The following is a 21,616-nucleotide window of genomic DNA, read 5'->3' on the forward strand; positions in this document are numbered from 1 at the left end:
GCAAACATGGTTGCAAAGTTTTGAGCAAATATGACAAAACTAGTTCAACCTTCACTTTAAATGATATTTGTTGGCAAGATAATAAAACATTTTTAGGAGTTTCCAATAAACACATTGCACAAAAAAATTTCAAATCGTTCAATGAAATGAATACTGGAAGTATTTTATCTGAATTTAACACTAAAGCCTACTATCATTGAATAAGGCAGTGTTAAAAAGATTTAACCCCTGAAAAGGATTCTTCAGAAGAGCTAAGATTTGTAAATCAGGTGGTCTCAGGCACCCACAATGCCACTCATCAAGGGTTCCCATTAGTTACGTCCAGTGTCCTTGAGATGTAAAACCTCAGGTACTAAACCTGTTGATTGTGATGTTTCATTTCATGTTAGAATTGTGGGTGACACAAGAGAAATATCCATAATTCCCAGAGCAGAGATCAAAAACAAGGACGCTGATGCAAAAAGAGGCAGAATATACTGTTGTTCAGTAAGGGTTTTGTTTTTCTATCAACAACTATTGATAAGTGCTACGGACATTTTAATAAATTTGTGATTTTGAATTGAAAATCAACAAGACGGGTCGCCACCTAGTTATCAGGAATTAACAGCCAATCAGCTCTCAGTATCTGTTATTGTTTGCCTGGTAAGGTGGGATATTATAGAACAATAGATGGAGAAAATTCCTCCTCTGCCGTTTTCAAACAGTAATTGCTGCACACAAATACAGAATAAAAACAATCAACTTCTCTTTAAAACACTCCAAAATGTATTAACATAGCACAGCTTTAGCATTAAAATACGTGAGTCAATAAAATCTGTAACTAAGCTAGTAATTTTCAACTAAACCAGCTGGCAAAAAGAGAAACAAAGAAAATAAACAGTTAACAGGCAAAATCGATTTTCAATGCAGTAAAATCACAGTTCAGGTCATGTGTGTTTGAAGCTAGAAGTAAGAGTTGGACACACGAGATGGCAGATGGCGATGCTTGGTGGTGATACAGTCAAAACTTAGCGTCCGATTTAAAGAACCGTAGCGGTTTGTCAATAGGTGGCATCAAGCACGCTCAATTAAAATTACAGTAACAAGTGTTGCCATGTTAAATATAAATTATGAAATGAAAAGTAAATAACACATCTCTCGCATGAAATGTGTCTGATTTGATTTTTCAGTGTTCACATTCCTTTTTGGGTTTATTTGGGATTATATTTTTGTGCAGGCCTCCTAAATGTAATGTTTCATAGCCAACGATTTGTGAATGTCTCTTTGTAACCTTTAGGCTTCCATGTGACTTCATGATGGTATCTAATTGGTCACTTAAAGTTTCTCCTCAGGACGCAGTTCTCTGCACCCGTGGCTCATCAGCACTTTTTGTAATTTTCATCCAGATTACTTCAGTGGGTCTCCAATTTTTTCTGTTGCTTCTCCGTTTGAAGAATGAAATAATTTCAGGCCTCCCATCCCACCAATATGGTTCACAAATGTAACTTTTATTGTTTGCGTTGAAGTCGTCGCTCAGAATCCCGTTTACATTTTATAACAGTTAAAAACATTTTATAAGAAAGTTTTTTTAACAACATTACAACATTTTATAAACTATAAATATTAACAATATAAAAGGTTTTACCCTGACACATCCTTACAGTCAAAACAGAAGATAAAACCAAACATATCTTGTTCAATCTCTCTGGAAAGGCAGCAAATTACTTTTAACTAGCCATGAACCTCATCAATGAAATTCAGACCAGAAATGGACGAGCTGAAAATATGGTGACAATAATATTAAGCCATTAATATTAAAGACAACCTTAAGTTACATTAAGTTTTCCACTCTTTCAGAGGTTTATTCATATTAGTCCAACCATAGCTACGGTATATAAATGCAGAGAAGCGGTTGCTCTGAAGATTACATGGAATCTAGCTTCTCGTGCTACTGACTGCAGGTACAGGTCAGAGTTCACCTTAAGTTTATGTAAAATAAACAAAAAATTTTGTGCTTTATTATAGATATTGTCATTTTTAACTCTATAATAATTAAATAATATAAATGATAATTTCGTAAGGCTTTCCCTGGAGGATTAAAAAAAACATATGGAGCTTGGACCGGACTGACCAGACAGCAGGGGAGTGACTGTGGAGGGATTCGTGTTCGATTCGAGTTGGAAATCTCGCACGTCTAGTATGCCTTCCCAGAAATGTTTATCATAGCTGCCACTGGCTGCGGCTAGCAGCAAAGACAAAAGTTGCGTTTGAAAGTTCACGTCTAAATGTTGGGTAAAACATAAATCACTGTGAGGAAGTGTGGAGGAAAACGTTTGTTCATACATAAAACATAAATAAAGGATGATTGAAAAAATTTTTTTACACACCCAAGGTGACCAAAGTGCTGTACAGCTCCAAGTGCTTGATGCGGATGCACAAGAAGGAGCTGCTTTTGCTTTTTTGTTTTTGTTTTTTTATAGACGGAGCTGCTTTTATACCCCACAGCAGCAGAACTACTGATGTCAGTTTCTCCAAATTATGTCACAGATACTTTTGAACCAGTAGCAATACGGATACAAAATTAAAAGCAAAGACCACTGATTAAGCCTAGGAGGGCGCCACACTGACGATTTTAGACACAAAAGCAGGATTTCAACAAATGTGGACTTATTTGTCAAAATAATGACCAGGATATGTTGGCAGTACTATAAGACAACAATATGTATATAAAAAATATACATTCATCTTCAAATAAAACAATATACGCCAAGCGTTCATCCTGATGCCTTTGCTTAGTCCTTTTTGAGCCTGAAAAGTAAAGTGACAGCTCAGCGTGATTGAAGACGAACCTGATCTACTGTTCAATCTACAGCTCGAGTGAATCCTCCCAAGAGCCTCCAAGCAGAACACCAAGAAAAAAGAAAAAGTCTGCTGTTCCTACCAAATGGAAAAAAGGGAAAATGTGATTATAGTGAAATGGTGATTATTTTAACAAAGAAAATAATCAGTAATACTTTTTTATTTCAGTGAATGGAAATTAAACACACAAAAATGCAACTTTCCAGTAAGTGCGTTATTGATGAGGCCTGAATTTGATCTAATCTGGAATAATCTTCTGGATTCTACCAGCTGGGGAAGAAAACTGTCCTCCCCCTCGCTCTGTTTGTATCATTCTGTCTAGCTTTAGCTCCTGCTTCAGTGAACACCAACGTTCATATTGTATTCCAAGCACTACTCGTGTCTCATCCCTCGTGGCGTCAAATATTTTCTCTGTTTTTACATACGTGATCTTGGGCTTTTCCTCTTTCTCTTTGCACCTCTGCTGGACGTTGCTGACTCGCTCGGCTCCATTGCTTCTCCTTGTTTACTCATTGCACGCCTGCACAACATACCTCCGGGCATAAAGTCTTGTTATGGTAAGCATACACAAAAGTGCTTTGTTTAATAATAAATACAGCAAAAATAAAAGGCAAAATGCAGAAATAAAATATAATAGGCCAACGGGGCACGATAATCTAATTGGAAAACCATTGTATGCAAACAGAATGAGCTACTGTCATAGAAATTCATAGCCATGTGACGTTAATAGTTCCCTTACCAAATAGGTAAAGCAAACATGAGCTCTTTATATTCCTTAATGCATCAAGGACCATCCTGTAACAGGATCACAGCAGCCAATCAACTCTAGGATCCCTACATTTCTGATACTCTTTGTTTTCAATTCAACAGGAATCAGACTAAGGTTAATTGGGCCTAATCTTATAATTCATCAGTTTATTTTCAAAGTCACCCAAACAAACTCAGAACTTTCTAAAGAAGCTTTTTCCTACGCTGCAAGTTGATCATGGATTAATCTGGAAAACACATAGCAGATTCAGCATTTTATGTTGCTGAATTTTATATATATATATATATATATATATATATATATATATATATATATATATATATATATATATATATATATATATATATATATATATTATACAGGGGTTGGACAATGTATATATACATTGTCCAATATATTGGACAATATATATGTATGTATATAAATCACAAAGTCCTTTCTTCAGGTGCCCATCCTGCTTATTTGAACTTGTTTAGTGTCATGATCGTGTCCAAGGTGAAAAACTGTCTTTTATATGGGCGGCTGTGCTCTCAATTTATTCCCTAACTTCCTAAAGGAGAGCACATCTGTGTCTGAGATCTACTTATCCCCTGGGAAATGTCTCCTCAGAACCAGGGGCCTGTTTTTTTCTCCCTTTCTGTGCATGAATCTATGTACAGAAAGACCCCTTCTTCTATCACTCACACAAAGACAAATCTGCGCACAGCTCAGCTGTTCCATGTTTATCTCTGTCAGGCTTCGTACTTGGGCAGACACTTCAGGGACTTTGCTTTTGAATATAACTTGATGCCTGTCCAGTTCTCTGCTCTTTCTTCTGCATAGTAAGAATAGTATCTCTTCCTTGGCTTGGCTTGTATTGACAAAAGTGCCAATACCTGCTTTAATCACCACGGTAAAACCTGCAAACAAGTCTGACCTAAACCCCACAGAGAATTTAGGGGCTGTCCTCCAGAGGAAGATGATGGATATCAGATCTAACAATGCTGATAAGGTGAGGGCCCCTATCAAAGCAACCTGGGATTCCTGAACACTTCAGCAGAACCACAAGCTGACCTCCTCCGTGCCATGACGCATTAATACTCCCATACAAACGGATAAGTTCCAAGTGCAGGCACTGTATGAAACAGGCACATGCTGTTCACTATGTTCATGTTTCTTAATATTAAAGCCCTTTTTAGTGGTCTCATGTAATATTTTCTGGGAAACCAAATTTTGGGTCTTCTTTAAATCTGAATGCCTCTGCAAATTCTGTTATCCGGGTCATCGCAACAGCAAACAGGCTTAAATCGGATGCAACCCAGACTTCCGCTTAGTTCTTTCTGAAAGCGTTTCAACACCTATTCAGGAGTCTTTGTCAAATCTGGTGGCTTCCTCTTGAGCAACCTGTAGTTGGATCGCTTCTGTTTTTAAAGTCATGGAGCCCCGTCCTCCTTGGCGCATTTCTAAGTCAGATGCCTTTGACTTAGAAATGCGCCTAGGAGATTAACTTCCGTTTTCAGAAAGAACTGATCGAAGGTCTGAATGCCTCTGATTGAAGTCTGTTTGCTATAAGTCTCAGGCTCATCAGATTAACTGAGCTAATAACTGATTAACTGAACTAATATGGGCCATTATTGCCCATATTTGGGCAATAATGGCCGCCCCCAGACTCAGTGATTGAGACGACAATTTATGCTTTTAATTTTTTTACTGATTAATACTAAATTCATTAAATCACCACCAACGTATTAGTTTTAGGTATAGGTAATGATCCACTGATTTTTATTTATTTTTTTCTTGTTGACCGGACTTGTCCTTTAACAGGAGTAACCACTGGTGTGCACAAGCTGAAAAAAATGACTGTTTGTATGAAAATTCTAGAGGTTCAATAGTAGTAGGCAATAGAAATCAGTCATTTTAGCAGGGACACAAATCTCTTCTTATGGAACACATGCAGCAAAGCAGGATAGCCATTCGAGATTCAATGATATGGAGAGATCCTGAGGCCTTATGTGGAGAAAAAAACTCCAGAAGGTATATATGAAAAATTTTTATTCTTGTAAGTATTCAAATGGGGCGGGGGGAGGGAGGGGATTCCTTCACAAAGTTTTCCAATCGCACAACACAAATAAACATGACCCGTTATCTCTTTTTGAAATAGCCGACATATAAAGATGGTGGAAATAAAAAGTAACAGTATTAGTTACTCATGAACCGGGTTCACGATCTTCCTTCTCTTCAAAATCCACGCTGGCCTCAGAAACGTCTCTATCTCAATGTCACCCAAAGCTTCTAGAGCAGCCAATATCCTCTTCTGTGCCAATACAACAATATACGTATAAAGAACCCACAGCCGACAAGCTTACTATGTCTGCAGCTGTGCGTAAAACAACACATTCCCAAAGCTGCCATGAAAGGCAGAATTGTACGCTCCTTTATTTCACTGGCACGAACCAGACAAAGATGTGCAATACATTGTTGGAAAGGTACAACTCTGTTGTGTCCAGCAATACTGGCCATAGGGAGTGAGGCAACACTTGTATGTGCACCAAAGAGTGTTGAGAGGTCGTTGGCAATGTTTTATAGACATTTAAATGCCATCTTGTGTGTTTAAAGTGTTGTAAAACCAAAAGTATTTGTAAAAGCCCTTTTGTTTTTACAACCCTAACCCTAAAAAAAGTGACAGTGACCTACCTTTAATCCTTGATCCTGGGCATCACTCTGCTCATACCAGTTCTTGGACCTCTTGTTATTTTCCTCTAGGCCTCTTCCTGACAGTTCCAGCCTAAGCATCCTTCTACCAATCTACTCACTATCCCTCCTCTGTAAATGTCCGAACCATTTCAGTCTGGCCTCTCTGGCTTTATCTCCAAAACATCTACCATGATGTCCTTCTAACATACTCATTCCTGATCCTATCCATCCTTTTCACTCCCAAAGAACACCACAACATCTTCATCTCTTCTACCTCCAGTCTCCTGTGTCTTCCTCAGTGTCACAGTCTCTAAACTAGACAACATTCCTGCTCTTACCACTGTCTTGTACACCTTTCCTTTCATTCTGATACTGTTATCAAACAACACAACAGACACTTTTCTACACCTGCTCAAACCTGCTTGGACATGTTACTTTACCTCGTTTTAACACTCACCATTGCTCTGAACTGTTGATCCTAAGTATTTAAAACCCTCCACCTTCTTTATCTCTGCTCCATGTAACCTTGTGGCTTTACTTGGGTTCCTCTCATTCGCGCATGTGTTCTGTCTTGTTACAGCTGACCTCCATTCCTCTCCTTTCTAAGGCAACCCTCCATCTCTGTAAACATTTTCCCACCTGTTCCCTGTAAATCACAATGTCATCTACAAACATCATAGTCCACGGAAATTCCTGTCAAACCTCCTCTGTCAACTCGTCCATCACCACAGTAAACAAGAAGGGTCTCTGAGCCGATCCTTGATGCAGTCCCACTTCCACCTTGAATTCCTCTGTCACACCTACATCACACCACTCCACTACTGTTTCCCATAACTTCATTGTATGACTCATAAACTTTATTCCTCTATAACTGCCAAAACTCTGCACACTTCTCAATTCCTCGCTCATCCTCTGGCTCTCTCAGATTTGAACAGCCTAGTCAAATGTACAACTGCTGTGTCTCCTAGACACTTCTATACCTCCACCAGTATCAGGACTAACTGCTTTTCCACTCTTAATCCTTTTCAATGCCTTCCTTACTTCGTCCTAAACTTAACTTTGCTTGGGGTCCATTGGAATTTCTTAACCTATGAGTTTTCCATCACTATGTTCACCTTTTTCTAATGGTTCTTTTTCACATTACTGTCAAACAATAGTAATAACACATCACATTCTCCACACCAAACCTATACAAATGTCTAGAATGCTGTCATCAAATTGTACCGTAATGATTCATATTTGCATTAACTGTTCTTTAACCATCAGTTGTGCCTTGACTGATCTTGTTCCTTTGAATAGTGATTTATTGCTGTCACCACATACTGGTGCTGAGTAGGTTTGCAGGATTTTTTTAATGGAATCACAGAGCCTGTGTTGATGCAGGACAAAAAATCCAAGTATCTAGTGTGTCATCAATTATGTGGAGTTCTGCTTTGGCCCCTTAGTAATGGACAAAGCCTTTTTTTCTGAAACATATCAGGTGCAAGATTATTCCATTACTCCAACATTAAAAATAGCCGCAGTTAAAGTGGACGCAGACTGGTAGCAACCATGAAGGAGAAACTGCCTATACAAAGATAATGAATGGCCCCTCTCACCGGGTGTTGTTCTGTTTGATGAATGAACTCTCGTATAAAAAAGCCAGAAGGCTCTAGGCTAGCACCACTCACCAGCCTGTTGTTTAAAGCCTGTTATCCTCCGCCACATCTTAACTGTGTCCATGTTTCAGTGTGGTACTCTCTTCGCCTGGCCTGGTTTCTTTACACACACCTCCTCGTGTATTGCTGGAATAACCTTCAGGTTCCTATCTACTCTGGTTGAGGTTTTACATACATAATGGCTGCAAATGAACAGCAACCACATTGTTAACTCTGTGTTTTATGATGCTGGAGTGTCTATTACTCATTGTTTAATGGTAAAAAATCATTAAAATGGTGGGAATAAGTTCACCTCACTGTCTGTCCATTACAACATTTTCCTACAAGATGAGTCACTATATGTCCTTCTAATGCAGCATGAAGCTTCCCAAAGTAAGTGGGTGAGAAACAATGCATGGGCAAAAGCAGTGGAGATGTTTAACAGGCTGTCAGAAGTGCTATGTACTTCTTTGAAATAAGTGTTGTTGACAAATCTGTCAAGCTGACTTGTCCTGCTGTCATCTTCTCTGTCAGCAGGATGAAATATGATAATTTAATCACAAAGGAAATTATTTGATGAAGTATCAGACAGTCTAAGCCACAGTTTAGAGAAGTTTGGAGACAAATATTAATATTGTGGGGGAAACCCTCATCCCTACTTGGCCCTCTCCTCCTCAGAATAACGATCCGGATGCAGCCTCGTCCAAGACGAGAGGAAATTCAACACAGAGCATGGAGCACTATTTAAAACGACACAAAAATAATATTTTCATGAGTCAAAGACATCCTGCTTAGATTATTTTTAAGGAAATGAACCATGTTTATTACCGATAAGATATTGTGCATTTAAATGGTTACTTATGAACAGTTGTTAGATCTGTAGTTTGTTTACTTTGGTCCGAGTCAGTTGGTGAGGTTGTTAACTTGTAACTTTTTCTAGGGGTTTGGTTTCTTGCACTCAGAGAAAACTTCAAGCAAACCATAGCTTGTCAACACAAACCATGTGAGAACATTCGGTCTGGTTATTGGTCAGTTGACTTTGGAAAGTGCCTTGAGATGACATGTTTCATGAATTGGCGCTATATAAATGAAATTGAATTGAATTGTGTCCAGGGTGGGAGACCCAAATGTAAATAAAGGAAGCAGATGTTGTTTTCCAAGCTAGTAGAAAACACAGATAATTTAACCATATCATTATTGTTCTTCCAGGTATTATTTCATGAAAAATGATCTGAGCAGTATACCAAATGATTTTGAGAAGATATGTTGAAAGTTCTATGGGGTTTAATGCTTTACGAAAAAGATGTGCCACCATGGTTTACCAGTTTGTTTATACTCCAGCATCCCACAATGCAAACGCAAAGCTGGTTATGGGAAGAGTTTTGGATCAAGCTTGAAGCATACATCTGGTAGGGGGATTGATATTAGATCACATTCACACTATAAATGTATAATTCTAGAGTTGGTTTGGAGCCGTACCAAGACTCCCTCCTCCTAACGGTCTCAGTTTTGTAGTTGTTTCATGAATGGACTGAGCACCTGAGGTGTTAAAACACCATAACCGAAAACATTGAGTACATTTTTAGAAGAGGCTTAAAGCAACACCATGTAAGTTTTGAACAGAGTGTTAGCTTAATTTGAGATATATGATTTTTCGGGTCTTTCAAGTGAATTTTGAAAAAGGCTACTCATCTTTAAATCAATCAAGCAAATGGAGGTAAAACAGCAGCTAGAGACTCAGTGATGATACTTACAAGTATTCTGATGAGATTTAGATAAACCACCAGCCCAGTTGATAGTCTGTCACATTTTTTCAAACATGATACTGGTTCCACAGGTTCATTGATCTGAATTTGCACTTTCTCTCACACTTTCCACACTTTCAGCTTCCAAGAGAGTGTTTGTTTGGACATTGATGCAAATTGCACAGTTCTTTAACTTGAAGATTGAAAGTTTTTGCCAATTACTATTTGCATCCTTTTAACTTTCTTAGGGAGAGTTTTCCTTATCCATTAATTCAATTAAACAGTATTTTACATCATCCTGTAAACTGCATGCTACCTGTCTTTTTGGCGTTCACTTTTTGCTAATGACTATTTGCCCATTTTCAACCTCTTGGAGTGTTTCGTCTGATACATTTGTACAATTGTACAGTGATTTACATTGATCTGTAAAGTGGCAGCTACCTGTCTTTTTTGACTTGAACATTTACACCTCATCAGATGCTAAGGACTATTTGCACACTTTTAGCTTCTCAGGAGGTGTTATCAGTGCATTCAACAGTTTGAACATTGTCTTGTTTTATGTCTGTGTGTCATGTGATTCTGAGCTATTCTGAGCCGGTATCTCACCAAAATTTCATTATGGTTAAATAATGAAAATAAAGATTTGTGATTAATGGAAACAATGTGGTCTTCTCATGAGAACTGTTGTGTCAGATTTTCATGTGCAATAATCTCACCTGCATTTTCCCTGAATCTTGGATGTCTGCAAAAAGTAAAACTGAGGTTGGTTAGCTTGCAAAGATTGTAGCGCCATCTGTTATGGGAAATAACAACTGTAAAGCTGTTAGCCAATTTGTCTGTTTCTGCAAAACTTCCACTGACTAAACAGTGTATTTTAGCAGGGCCATTTCTGTAAAGTCCTTGAAACATTGGGGTTATGGCCCGGACGTCATCCTCCTCCTCTTCTTTCTTTAACAAGGGCCTTTACACTCTGTATTTATGCATTTCCCCTCCATGTTTTAGAGCCTGGCGACATGGCTTGAAAATAAAATCTTCGATTTTACTATACCAAATCCGATTAATCCATTTTCCCCTTTCACTTCGTAAAAACAAATTACCGATATGATTTTTTTTAAATCTTGCTTTTATTTCAACCATCTCATATGGGAGTTGACCTGAAGTCAAAGTGCAACCAAATACAAGTTGTGAAACCTTTTTGTTGAACAAGAAGGCAGGTCCTGCCATTGTAAAAAATTTAAATATAAAACGTTTTCTGCTCCTAGTCTAATGGCTAGTTTTGAGTATACATCTGAGAACAGGCTTTACTTCAGACTAACTTAAAAAGTAAATTATTAAATTAAAGTGCCTCGTCTTAGGGTAAAAAAAAAGTTTCCTATTTAGTCTCATGGAAGCCCAAGGACTAAGTTGGCAAAAAAAGGCCAGGTTTTCCAAAAATGTAATCTTCATAAATTGCAAATTCAAATGAATCAATAAAAGGGATTTATCGCCCAGGCCAACCCTCACGTGCAGCACATAAAAAATGAGGTCTATGTACACCTGCTCAGTGGGCTCATTTTTACTCCCCCTGTCTCACAGAGTAAAAATTATGCTAGAACTGGACAATCGACTTCCAAACAGAAGTTGCTCTTTAGCCGTTTAGGAACTACAGAGGCCCATAGCTTAAAGGGCTGTGCCTTTACTCATATGCAGAATCTGGGGTTACAGTATGTAACCTAAAGGAGAAGCAGGACATAGTCTAGGCCTCTCTGGTTCTGCCCACACCATAAAGCATCTGCTGGCACATTAAATCTTCAAAAAATCAACCTTTGACATGCGTAAGCACGCACTCAGAGATGTACCGCACAACTGAACATCAAAACAACAGAGCTCCTGCTGTGAAGAATGATGACGAAGGTTACGCTCTGTAACAGTGTAACGATGAGCAGAGCAGGTCAAGGTCAGGAGGACCTTTTTTAGAAACGGGAACAAAGAAGGAGCTGGGTCATGTGAATGACGCAGCTCGACAGCGGAGGGGAGTTTCTCTGGAGGATCCAGTCCGGAGGGAATGTAAGCATGTGAAGTGACCTGACACAAGTAGAGTGAGAGGTGCTGAACAGACAGGGGACGTCCTGCAGAGTTCTATCTGTAATGCACAGACAGACTAGGGGCAGCGGTGCTAAGCCGTGCGGCCCGGTAACATGAGAGGTGGCCAGAGAGTGAGCAGATGAATCACTCGCTCTCTTTGCAGATGTCAGAACTAACAGCGGGGCTCTTTTTAAACGACAAACATCTCAGCCGAGCCTGATCCAAGTGCTCAGGAAAGAGCTTTAACCGGTGTGGGCAGAACCGGTGCTAAATCCACCGATGACAGGACACCGATCTGTGTCTACGTATGCCTTTCAAAAAACATTTCATTAGTGGGTGGTTAAAGAACGTTCTGTCCCCAAAACCCTCACGATGGGAGGAAATAGCCATAGCACACGCTTTTATTGTGCTGAAAACCAATCAGCCCATCAGCTGCTGGAGAAAGGACAATACACAGGCTAAAGCATTTGAAATGGGGTCCACGTCTTTCTCTGTACATCAGTGCTGAAAAGTTGATGTGTATGACGCTGTAGAAGAAGCGGCTGGAGCAGCTCCCTGAATTGTGCACGCTACATCCAGCAAGAGGCCGAGCCTCTCTAAGCACTCCCGTTCAGCGGTCAAACCCAGAGACGTTCTCCCATCTCTGGGTAACTCCGGATCGCCTCTCAGGCCTGGAGCAGGGCATCCTCCCTCCCTCTACCAGCTGCTGCAGGTTTGATACCGCAGTACGCCTGTGTGCTCGGGGACCAGGAGAATCCCTGAAAGCTGTTCCTCCCAAAGCAGATCTAGGAGCCGCTGGGTCGGCTGAACTGGAGGAATAGCGTAAAGGAGCATTTTTGGTCACAGACTTTAAGCCAAGTTGTCTGCTCTGAACAGTAGATCCGTATTCTGCTATGATTTTAAAGTGAGGGAAATGTTTGAATATATCATATATTGACAGACTGGGGGAAGAAACTGTCTCTTTGGTAGCTGTTTTTTTTTTTTTTAATGGCGCTCTGTAGTACCAACCCTAAGGTTAAAGCCTAAACAATATGTGAGCAGGTTGTGTGGGGTCTGCAGAGATGTTAGCTGTTTTTAAAGTTTTTTTTTTGTTTCTACATTCTACTCCTTCTTGCTTTTATTCTGTTTTATTTTCCTATATTTTAGTCATGTAAAGCACTTTGCATTGTCTCTGTACTGAATTGTGCTATATTAATAAATTTGCCTTGCCTTGCCTTGCCTAGCTGCCCTTTTCCTAAAACCTGACCTGAAACTAGTCATAGATGGTCAGCTCTGATTATCCTGTCTGCAGACCCAATTGTGCACTGTAGTTTGAACTTGTCCTGTTTTGAGGATGAGCCAAACCACACACCGATGGATGTGCACAATACAGACTGAACAATGGGACTGTAGAAGAAGACCCACAGAGTATGTGAAAAGTTGAACTTCTTAAATAGCTGCACAAAGTCCAGTCTCTGCTGGGCCTTCTTCCTAACAGTGTCTATGCGTGAGGACCATCCCAGGTCACGTGGAATGGAGGTTCCTAGGAACGGCGAGTTATCCACAGCTGACATGGTGTTGCTGAGGATGGTGATTGGAGGCGTCATCTCCACTGACTTGAGCCTGGAGTTTAACCCACAAAGTGGGTTCTGAGCACACCAGGGGATCAGCCGATCCACTTTCTGTCAACATGCATCCTCCCCATATCGAAAGACGTGCACAAACTGCAAGAAGATTGAAGTAAAAGTAGCTTAATATTAGCAGAGTTTTACTTGCCAATATGTTAAAAGATGATTGATATCAGCCAATGCCAATATTTCACACGTCCCAAATCAAGTACAATATTTTCCTATTGGGACATCTGTAGGAGAATTAAATGGTAAAGAGGCTGGACAATCCTACTTTGAGTTTGGCTTGCAATATAGCCCTACGGCAACTAACAGCGCAAATTGTAATGTTTTTAAAGTTGATATTTGATGCATGGTCTCCGCTATAGAAAAAGTGAATGTATTTTAAGTAAGAATTGGCTGTTTGAGATCCATAGAAAAGGTCTGATTCTATTATTTTTTCTATTCCAGACTATCTGTCCCAAGGTGTAGATCTGAGTGGCATAGAGGTGATAGAGAACGACTTGCTGCTGATCAGCAGAGCCAGACTGGAGGTGGAGAACCAAGCCAAGAGACTACTGGAGCAAGGCATGGAGATCCAGGTACTCTGCAGAACTGCTACTGCTCCAACCAGACGGCCCACAGCCAGTTCTCCTGGCTTTAGGTTGAACCAATGAGCGGCTGAATGCCTGAAGGATTAATGAACCCACATAATGTGTTTGGATGAGTTGGTGAACAAAACACGTAAAAAGAATGAAATCTTTTTGTAATTTCTGTTTGCTTTGCGGGCTGATGAATATTGATAAGAGTGAACTCCCACATGTACATGCACAAGCCAAGCTAATCCCACAAGCCGCTCTGTCTCCCACCCAGCTGCTGTTTCTGTTCTCTGGGCCTGAAGCTTTCTTTTTGACTCCTTCAGCTGATTCAATCAAAAATAAAACTCTCATAGTCTTGGTTCATATTTGGAAATATCAAGGAAATATTTGTTCATCAAACGCTTGCTCTTGTAGAGAATTTCATTTGTACTGAAACTGAATTTCATTGTACTGAAAGACAACACGGAGCCCCAAAAACAGCTGTAGAGTTCTATATGGTTATGTTAAAATCCAGCTAATATGTTTGGATTTTTTCTTGTAATACGGATTTATTATCCTGGCACTATCACCTGTTTTAAAAAACAACTTTATAAGGAGGTTATTAGAGCACAAGTAACATGTCAGCGTGAATAGGTGTGTTTGGCCGATGATTGTTCTCAAATTGTTTTCCGGTAAGGTGTTTTTATTTATTTTTTAGAAGTAATAATAATAAAATTATAGAGTTTATTATGCATAATCCATCTGAATGCAGCCAACTTTAAGTGCATCTGATGTACAACACAGTGTATAGGAATTTCCTTTCTAACTCCAGTCCCTGGCTGGACTTTGAAAAATAAAAATATACTGTCGGCCAAAATTTCAACAATACAACCTATATATTCCATGTACTTAATATAAGGTACAGGTGCACAGTAGTAGACGATTCTAATAAAAGGGGGAGAAATTAAAAATGGTTATAAAAGCGCTTGTAAAAGGCTCACGGGCAGTGTGTAGGGCAAACAATATATGCCAGGGGATCGCAGATGGACGTAACACTGGGAAGCAGCTGTATGATCAGAGATTTATGCCGGGCTAATGCCGGCTTTACAGTGCAGATGCGGTGCGGGTGCAGCATGGAGCCTAAATCATTAAAATCAGTGTGTGCGCTCACATCAGCCACGTGCGGTTGCAGGTCCGGTCACTGAGGCCGTGCCACAGGAAGGAAGTTTGGCCGGACGCCGCAGCAGTTACCGGATCAAGGTCCTGAATTTTACAAGTCAATGTGGAAACGTCAGGCGCTCGACAGGAGAAAGTTCCTGTGAATTTATGAATAAAATCATCCTACCAATTTACGCTAACTTGACCAGTGTAAAAAAAATGGCAACACAGAAGGGCTTTTAGAGAAGGAAATAGGATATCCATGTGCAGAGATGACACGTTTTGCCAAAGAAAATGAAAACCACGGCTCTTTCTCAGGAGAGAGCTGTGTACGTGAATGGCTTTAGTGAGGCTTATGGCCCGAAGAATACGGTAACTGTAAAGGAGCACTGAGGGAGAGAAAAAAATCCCCTCTTGTCATAAGTTATGGATGAGCACTTGAGGTCAGTGACAGGTTAAATGGATTTAAATAGTTTGTTGTGGGGTTGTCGAGCTGAATTTCCAGATGGAAATGGTAATCAAAACAAACTCAAATCATTTTAAAATGTTTGCCGTTAAGAGTTGTGAGGCTCATTAAGAATATTGAGGAGATGAAAGAGACAGCCACTTGTGTGTTTTTTTTATTGTCTGTGAAAAGCTGCTGATCAGTAAAAACAGCGATGCATTTTCATTGATTTCCCCTTCTCTGCCCACTGGATACTCCAGCCTCCGATCCCTGAATCACACAGCCTTCACCGTGGTTCAGGAATCGTCTCTGTCATATTTCTGCAGATATGCTGCTCCAGCGAGACACATGCACATATGTAGTGTATACACACTACATATGTGCGACTGCTTTTTCCATCAGCCGAGGGACGTCTTTGGGAGTCTTATGTAAGCGTTTAGGCCGTGTTTGCTGCTCTCTGTGGGAGTCCGTTTCACCTCAGCTCTCTGATTTTTGCCAGCAGAGACCCTGCAGGCCATCTGTTGAGTGGGAGTTCAGCTAACCCAGAAATCAAAGTCTTGCTTGTTTGCTGTCATCTCCATATTTCTACCTCCACATCTCTCAAAAACAAAAACTGAACTGTGGTGTTGGGTAGCGGTAATGGGAGGATGTCTTACAACTGTCCTGTAGATACAAAGAAATAAGCTCATAAGTTGATTAAAATGCCTTGATACACCTAGAAACAAAGAAATAAGCACCCTTTGCTAATATTTAGTTTGTGGTGTACTTCTCTGTACTAGTCTTACTTGAGAGGACTGAGGTCAGGCTACAGCAGCATTTGATTTAGAAGTTATTCATTAATCAGGAGAGACACATTTTGAACTGGTTGGCTTCATGCCAATTTGCTCTGCCTGGAAATCTAATGCTACACATCACTCCTAACACACCATACTGAATGTGAAACATGGTGGTGGCAGCATCATGCTGTGTGACTGCTCTTCTTTGGCAGAATAGGGAAGCTGTTTGGCATTGACAAAAAGACAGATGGAGCTAAATCCAGGACATTCTTGGAAGAAAACCTGAACATACAACCAGAGCTACAACCAAATGGTTTAAAACGAGGCATTGTTAGAATGGTCCAGTTAAAGTCCAGACCCATTATACTGCTTTGCATTTATGCAAATATTTATCGGGTGGCATTTATTGTGTTTGATGTCAGATTTCTTGTTTTCTGATTAGTTTTCGTGTTGCACATCCGTCAGTGTAGACTTGGTGTAAAAGGCAACTAGTTACTTTCAGTGTAAGGGACCTTGATGTACACTAGGGCTGTGCATAAAAATCGATATAAAGATTAATATCGATATTTTTAAAAACGATTTAATATCGATATTCTGGCTTTCAATATCGATATACCTCCCAACCTCTAGGGGGCGTTATTACAGCGCAACCATTACAGTTCACAGCGAAGGAGAGCAAGTGAGACGAATTTGTGGAACGGCCGACAGGATTTTAGAAGCTCCTTTGTCCCTAAAATCAGATGTTTGGGCACATTTTTGGTTTCTGTGACACGTTAAATGCATTGAAGCAAATGCACTTTATTTTCCTGTTAATATGTCTGTGATCAATAAATAGAACATAAACATAATATTTGGCTGATTTTGGTGATTGAATCACTGAGCATTAATTCAAAGTAATAAATATCGATATTGGAATCAAAGCAAGCTGAGCCATGTATCGAGAATCGTATCGTATCGTGAGCTGTGTATCGAGAATCGTATCGAATCGGCTCATCCTAGATGATACCCAGCCCTAATGTACACAAGACCAAATCCACTTGAGAGTTAATTTTAGACTTAGACTTAGACTTAGACTTTCTTTATTGTCATTTTGTATACACAGAGTGTATACAGAACGAAATTTCGTTTTCACACAGCTCAGAAAGATTGCAGTAACTCTACAGGATACCTTGCAGTGAATTACAGTACAGGATAAAGTGCAGTGATAAATCGCAGTCACTTACAGGATAAGTTTCAATTGAAACTTATCCTGTAAGTGACTAAATATTTATTGTCAAATATTCAGCCCCTGCCTGCCAAAACTCACATTTAAATTTGTAGACATGTAGAAATTTGATACCATATACATTAATCTGTTATGGCTGGGTTTATTTATAATTTATTTATATGGAACAGATTTACAGTTGCTTTAATTAAAATTAAAATCCATCCATAAAATTAAAATCCAAATTAAAATCCATTGACAAACAGCTTTTCACATTTCAGTGCCGCCGAAACCCGAATAACAAACAAGCGCATATTTTTTATATATATATATATATATATATATATATATATATATATATATATATATATATATATATATATATATATATATATATATATATATATATAAATGAATAACTGTGAACAAATGGGATAAGAATTACAAGCTTTGTGTTTATTGATTGCAGCCAATCTAACATAACATCCCCCCACTGTTGCCTAGCAACGCCGTGTTGATGACAGTGGTTGTAAGATATTACTTACTCCTTACAGATAGTTAACAAGAAGGAGTTTCAGCACCAACTCTTACACACATATAGTAAGTTGTATGTTTTTTAAGGTGTTTAAGCATAGTTTCATAGAAATTTCTGTATAATTGTTGTTATATTTGTCAGACTTTTTTTTAAAACTGCTTGCATTACCCAGAGCTTCCTGTAATTTATCATCTGTGGATTTGACATCACATTAGCATTTCCTCGTAGTTATTTGTTTCGCTTTTCATGGAATACCCTTTCATCTAAAGAGCCAATGTCCCCTCGTGTGGATTGTCAACACTTCCAGTAAGAATGCCACACTATAATCTGGTAGAGTGCTTTGAAAGAGTATTTAGTCCCTCATTGATTGTTTTAGCTACGGTAGTTTAGCTTTAGCTTAAATGTTTCATATTATCAAACAAGTTTCATTATTAGACAAAGATAAAGTGAAAGATCTAGAAAAGTAGAAGAGGCCAGACAACCAACATTACTCCAATTATGCAAGTCTCATCCAGAAGGTCCCAGAAGAACCCATAGCAACATTCAAAGGTCCAAATGCCACACTGCCATTAACTGAACCGAATAATGGCAGCGTAGAATTTGACTAACATCTCCTCTTAAAGGCAGTGTGGGGGGTGTTCTCTGGAAGTCCTCTGTCATCAGACCAGCCGATCCACCTACTGTATGCTGGACTCATCACTGCCCTGGATCAGACCAGTGACGGTGGTGTCGTCTGCCAACTTCCCTGGATTTTGTTAGGAAAACGTCTGCAAAGTCAGTGCAGGACTCGTTGGACAAGTTCAGGAGGGACAGGTGGCGATGGGTCTATCAGCCCGTCAACAACAGTAAATACAGTTTCAGCAGTCTTTGTGTTTTTAATATCAGAAGAATTATATCTGGCAAGTTCTTTTTAATTCCCGAGTATAGCTGATGACTTTCTTTCTAAATGTCAAAGTGAACCTGGAGCTTTGATTTTCTCCACAGGCATTCAGCCTTTCTCCGCTTAGATTGCTGAGCTTTACCTGTAGGAGCTTTCTTCCATGGTGACTTTTTTCTTTCTCTATTGGGTCGATTTCATCCTTAAGTGTCACAATATTGAGACTAAAGTAAATCTACAAGATCCTCAACAGAAGCTGAGGGCTGACTGGGTGGTTGTGAGCTTGGTAGAACTTATGAAAAGCTGTTTCCAAGGCACACTGTTTGCATTTTTGCTATAATTAGCCAAACAGTAGATGCAAGTTCCTAAAAATAGACAGTGAAGTTATTGCTGCAAACATGCGCATCCATTTTTTTTTTTTTTTCACTTTTTGGCTTCGCTGTGCTACTTACTCCCAGCAGTGTCACTCATTAACTCGGTGTAACCTGTATTTTTAGCTGCTGCTGTCAACTCTGCACTTGCAGGCAAAAAAAAAAAAAAAGAGTGTTTGTGTGTGGAACTACAAAAGCCATTAAGATGAGTTTTCTGGCAACAAGCAGAGCCACAGGTGCCGGCCGCATTTCTCATGTTCTCTTTTCCCAATTCTCTCTTCTTCCTCCATCTTTTTCTTCCCCTTTTTTCCTTTCAGTTTAGCTTTTCAAATAAAAGGAAACCAAGTATCAGTATCCACTGATGATGGAAAGAGTGGGAAACGCCGGCACATGGCTGTGTTACTTTCATTCACCACAAGTACAGCTGACTAGTTTCTTACATGGAACCACATCAGTATTCTTACACAATCATTTTATAGATTTTATTTTCGCGAGAAGCAAAGAGTTGTTTATATTTTCATCGCACAACCCGGCCTCAGGCCTCGACGCTGTTGGTTCAGTGATAAACAAAGTCATATAGGACCTCAGCGTGACATGAGCATTGTTTCACTGTTTACTTTCAGTTCCTTTCCTAATATTTTCCTCTGCTCACTCTTTGCTCAGAACCCAACCCAGGTGGGAACAGCTTTGCAGGTTTTCTACAACCTGGGCAGCTTGAGAGAGACTATCAACAACGTGGTGGGGGGATACCAGACCACCATAAAGGATAACATCACTAAAGCCCTTGACATCAAGGGTCTGACGCAGGCTACTAACCCCCGAGGTAAGAACCAGTCGGCAGCTGGCCCAAACAGAAGTTTGACTTAAGCGAACTGGAATAAAGAAGCACATTGTCCTAATTTCAGAAAGATGAAAGACAATAGTGTTTTCTGGGTTAGCCCAGTTCACATGTCGGCTGGGTCCGAAAATAGAATATTACACCATGACCACAGAGAATAGCATATTTGAACCCATGGGGAAAATGCAGTCATCGCCCTAATGTGATCTCCATCCCTGTTCTAGTTAATCCAGTGTTCAGTCAGCCACGATAAAAGTTAGGAATTGATATTAGACTCAATTATAAAATAACACAATTGTAAAAAAGTAGTCCACAGCATGCAAAAAACAAAACAAAAAAAAAGTTTTCCTCATATATCGCTGGGATGATTAGTTTGCTGGTGTTTCTTTACCTAGCTGATTCTTCAAAAAACATATTCTGTTGTTTTAAACGTTTCCATTAATCTGCATCTTTACATCTCAACGTGCTTATCTGGACTTTAGGACAGGGGAAATGTGAAACCAACATTTCAGGCATGTTTTGGGCTGTGTATGATAGGATTTTGGCTCTGATCTGAATTATATTGGCAGGTAATCCACTGCTTGTCTTCTTTCCAGGGGCTCCAGGCAGAGCAGTGATGCCCACACCAGGCAACACTGCAGCCTTCCGCGCTGCTCTGTGGACCAACCTGGAGAAACTGATGGACCAGATCTGTGCAGCATGCAGACAGGTACACAGACCCTGGACCGACTCTACATCCACTTTATCAGATTAACTATTAAAACAAATGGCAGTGCGCTCGGCTCGTCATTTGTTTCAGAAGTGACGTTTGCTAAAACTTCTTCAGGTGCAGCACCTGCAGAAAGTCCTGATGAAGAAAAGAGACCCTGTCAGTCATGTGTGCTTTGTTGATGAGATCATCAAGGTGAGTGGGCTTCAGTGTTTTGACTGGTTTATATTTAGGCATGGGCCTGGTAGTGGTATTAGTTCAATTCACCTCAGTTTATACAGCAGCAATTCCCTACAAATGTCATCTGAAGCCTTTACACTATTACTGTACAAACACCTGCATCAGTGGGACTATTTTCATGAATTCAGAAATAATAATCACAATACAATCATGACATAGCATATAGGATAGGATGGTGAAGCAAGCATGGTACTGTCAGTATCAAGTTGGCTTCACAATTATTTAATTTTTACAGAAAAATGTGGCACTTTCTGAAAATATTAATGCCGTAATCCTGAAGGTGAATATTTGACCATGGGTCCTTAACTTTAAACTCAAGTTTGTTTTTGTTATGCATCTAAACAATGATCCGAAGTACAACAATAGGTCCAACTCTGAATGACTGAAAAAGAAGAAAATTGATGATTTTGCTGTGGCCTAGTCAAAGTCTGGACTTAAGTCCAATTAAAATGCTGTATTATGGTCCTAATTGGTCATTCTAGCTAGAAACCCCTTTAAATGGGGCTGAATTACAACATTTTTGCAAATCCTCCACTGTATGATGCTGCAGACTTGGCAGCAGTTATCACAAAC

The 21,616-nt window shown here is 39.6% G+C and overlaps 1 protein-coding gene across 1 annotated transcript in view; it reads left to right on the plus strand.

Annotated features, from left to right (window-relative positions):
* Positions 1-21,616, plus strand: part of cog5 (component of oligomeric golgi complex 5) — a 73,319-nt gene that overhangs the window by 31,864 nt on the left and 19,839 nt on the right. Inside the window, exons 7-10 of the mRNA XM_036148927.1 lie at positions 13,784-13,914; positions 19,920-20,079; positions 20,691-20,803; positions 20,921-20,998. Coding sequence (XP_036004820.1) covers positions 13,784-13,914; positions 19,920-20,079; positions 20,691-20,803; positions 20,921-20,998 — 482 coding nt within the window. The remainder of the gene's footprint in view (positions 1-13,783; positions 13,915-19,919; positions 20,080-20,690; positions 20,804-20,920; positions 20,999-21,616) is intronic.

The sequence above is a fragment of the Fundulus heteroclitus genome, chromosome 17 (genome assembly GCF_011125445.2).
Source record: "Fundulus heteroclitus isolate FHET01 chromosome 17, MU-UCD_Fhet_4.1, whole genome shotgun sequence".
NCBI classification, from domain to species: Eukaryota; Metazoa; Chordata; class Actinopteri; order Cyprinodontiformes; family Fundulidae; genus Fundulus; species Fundulus heteroclitus.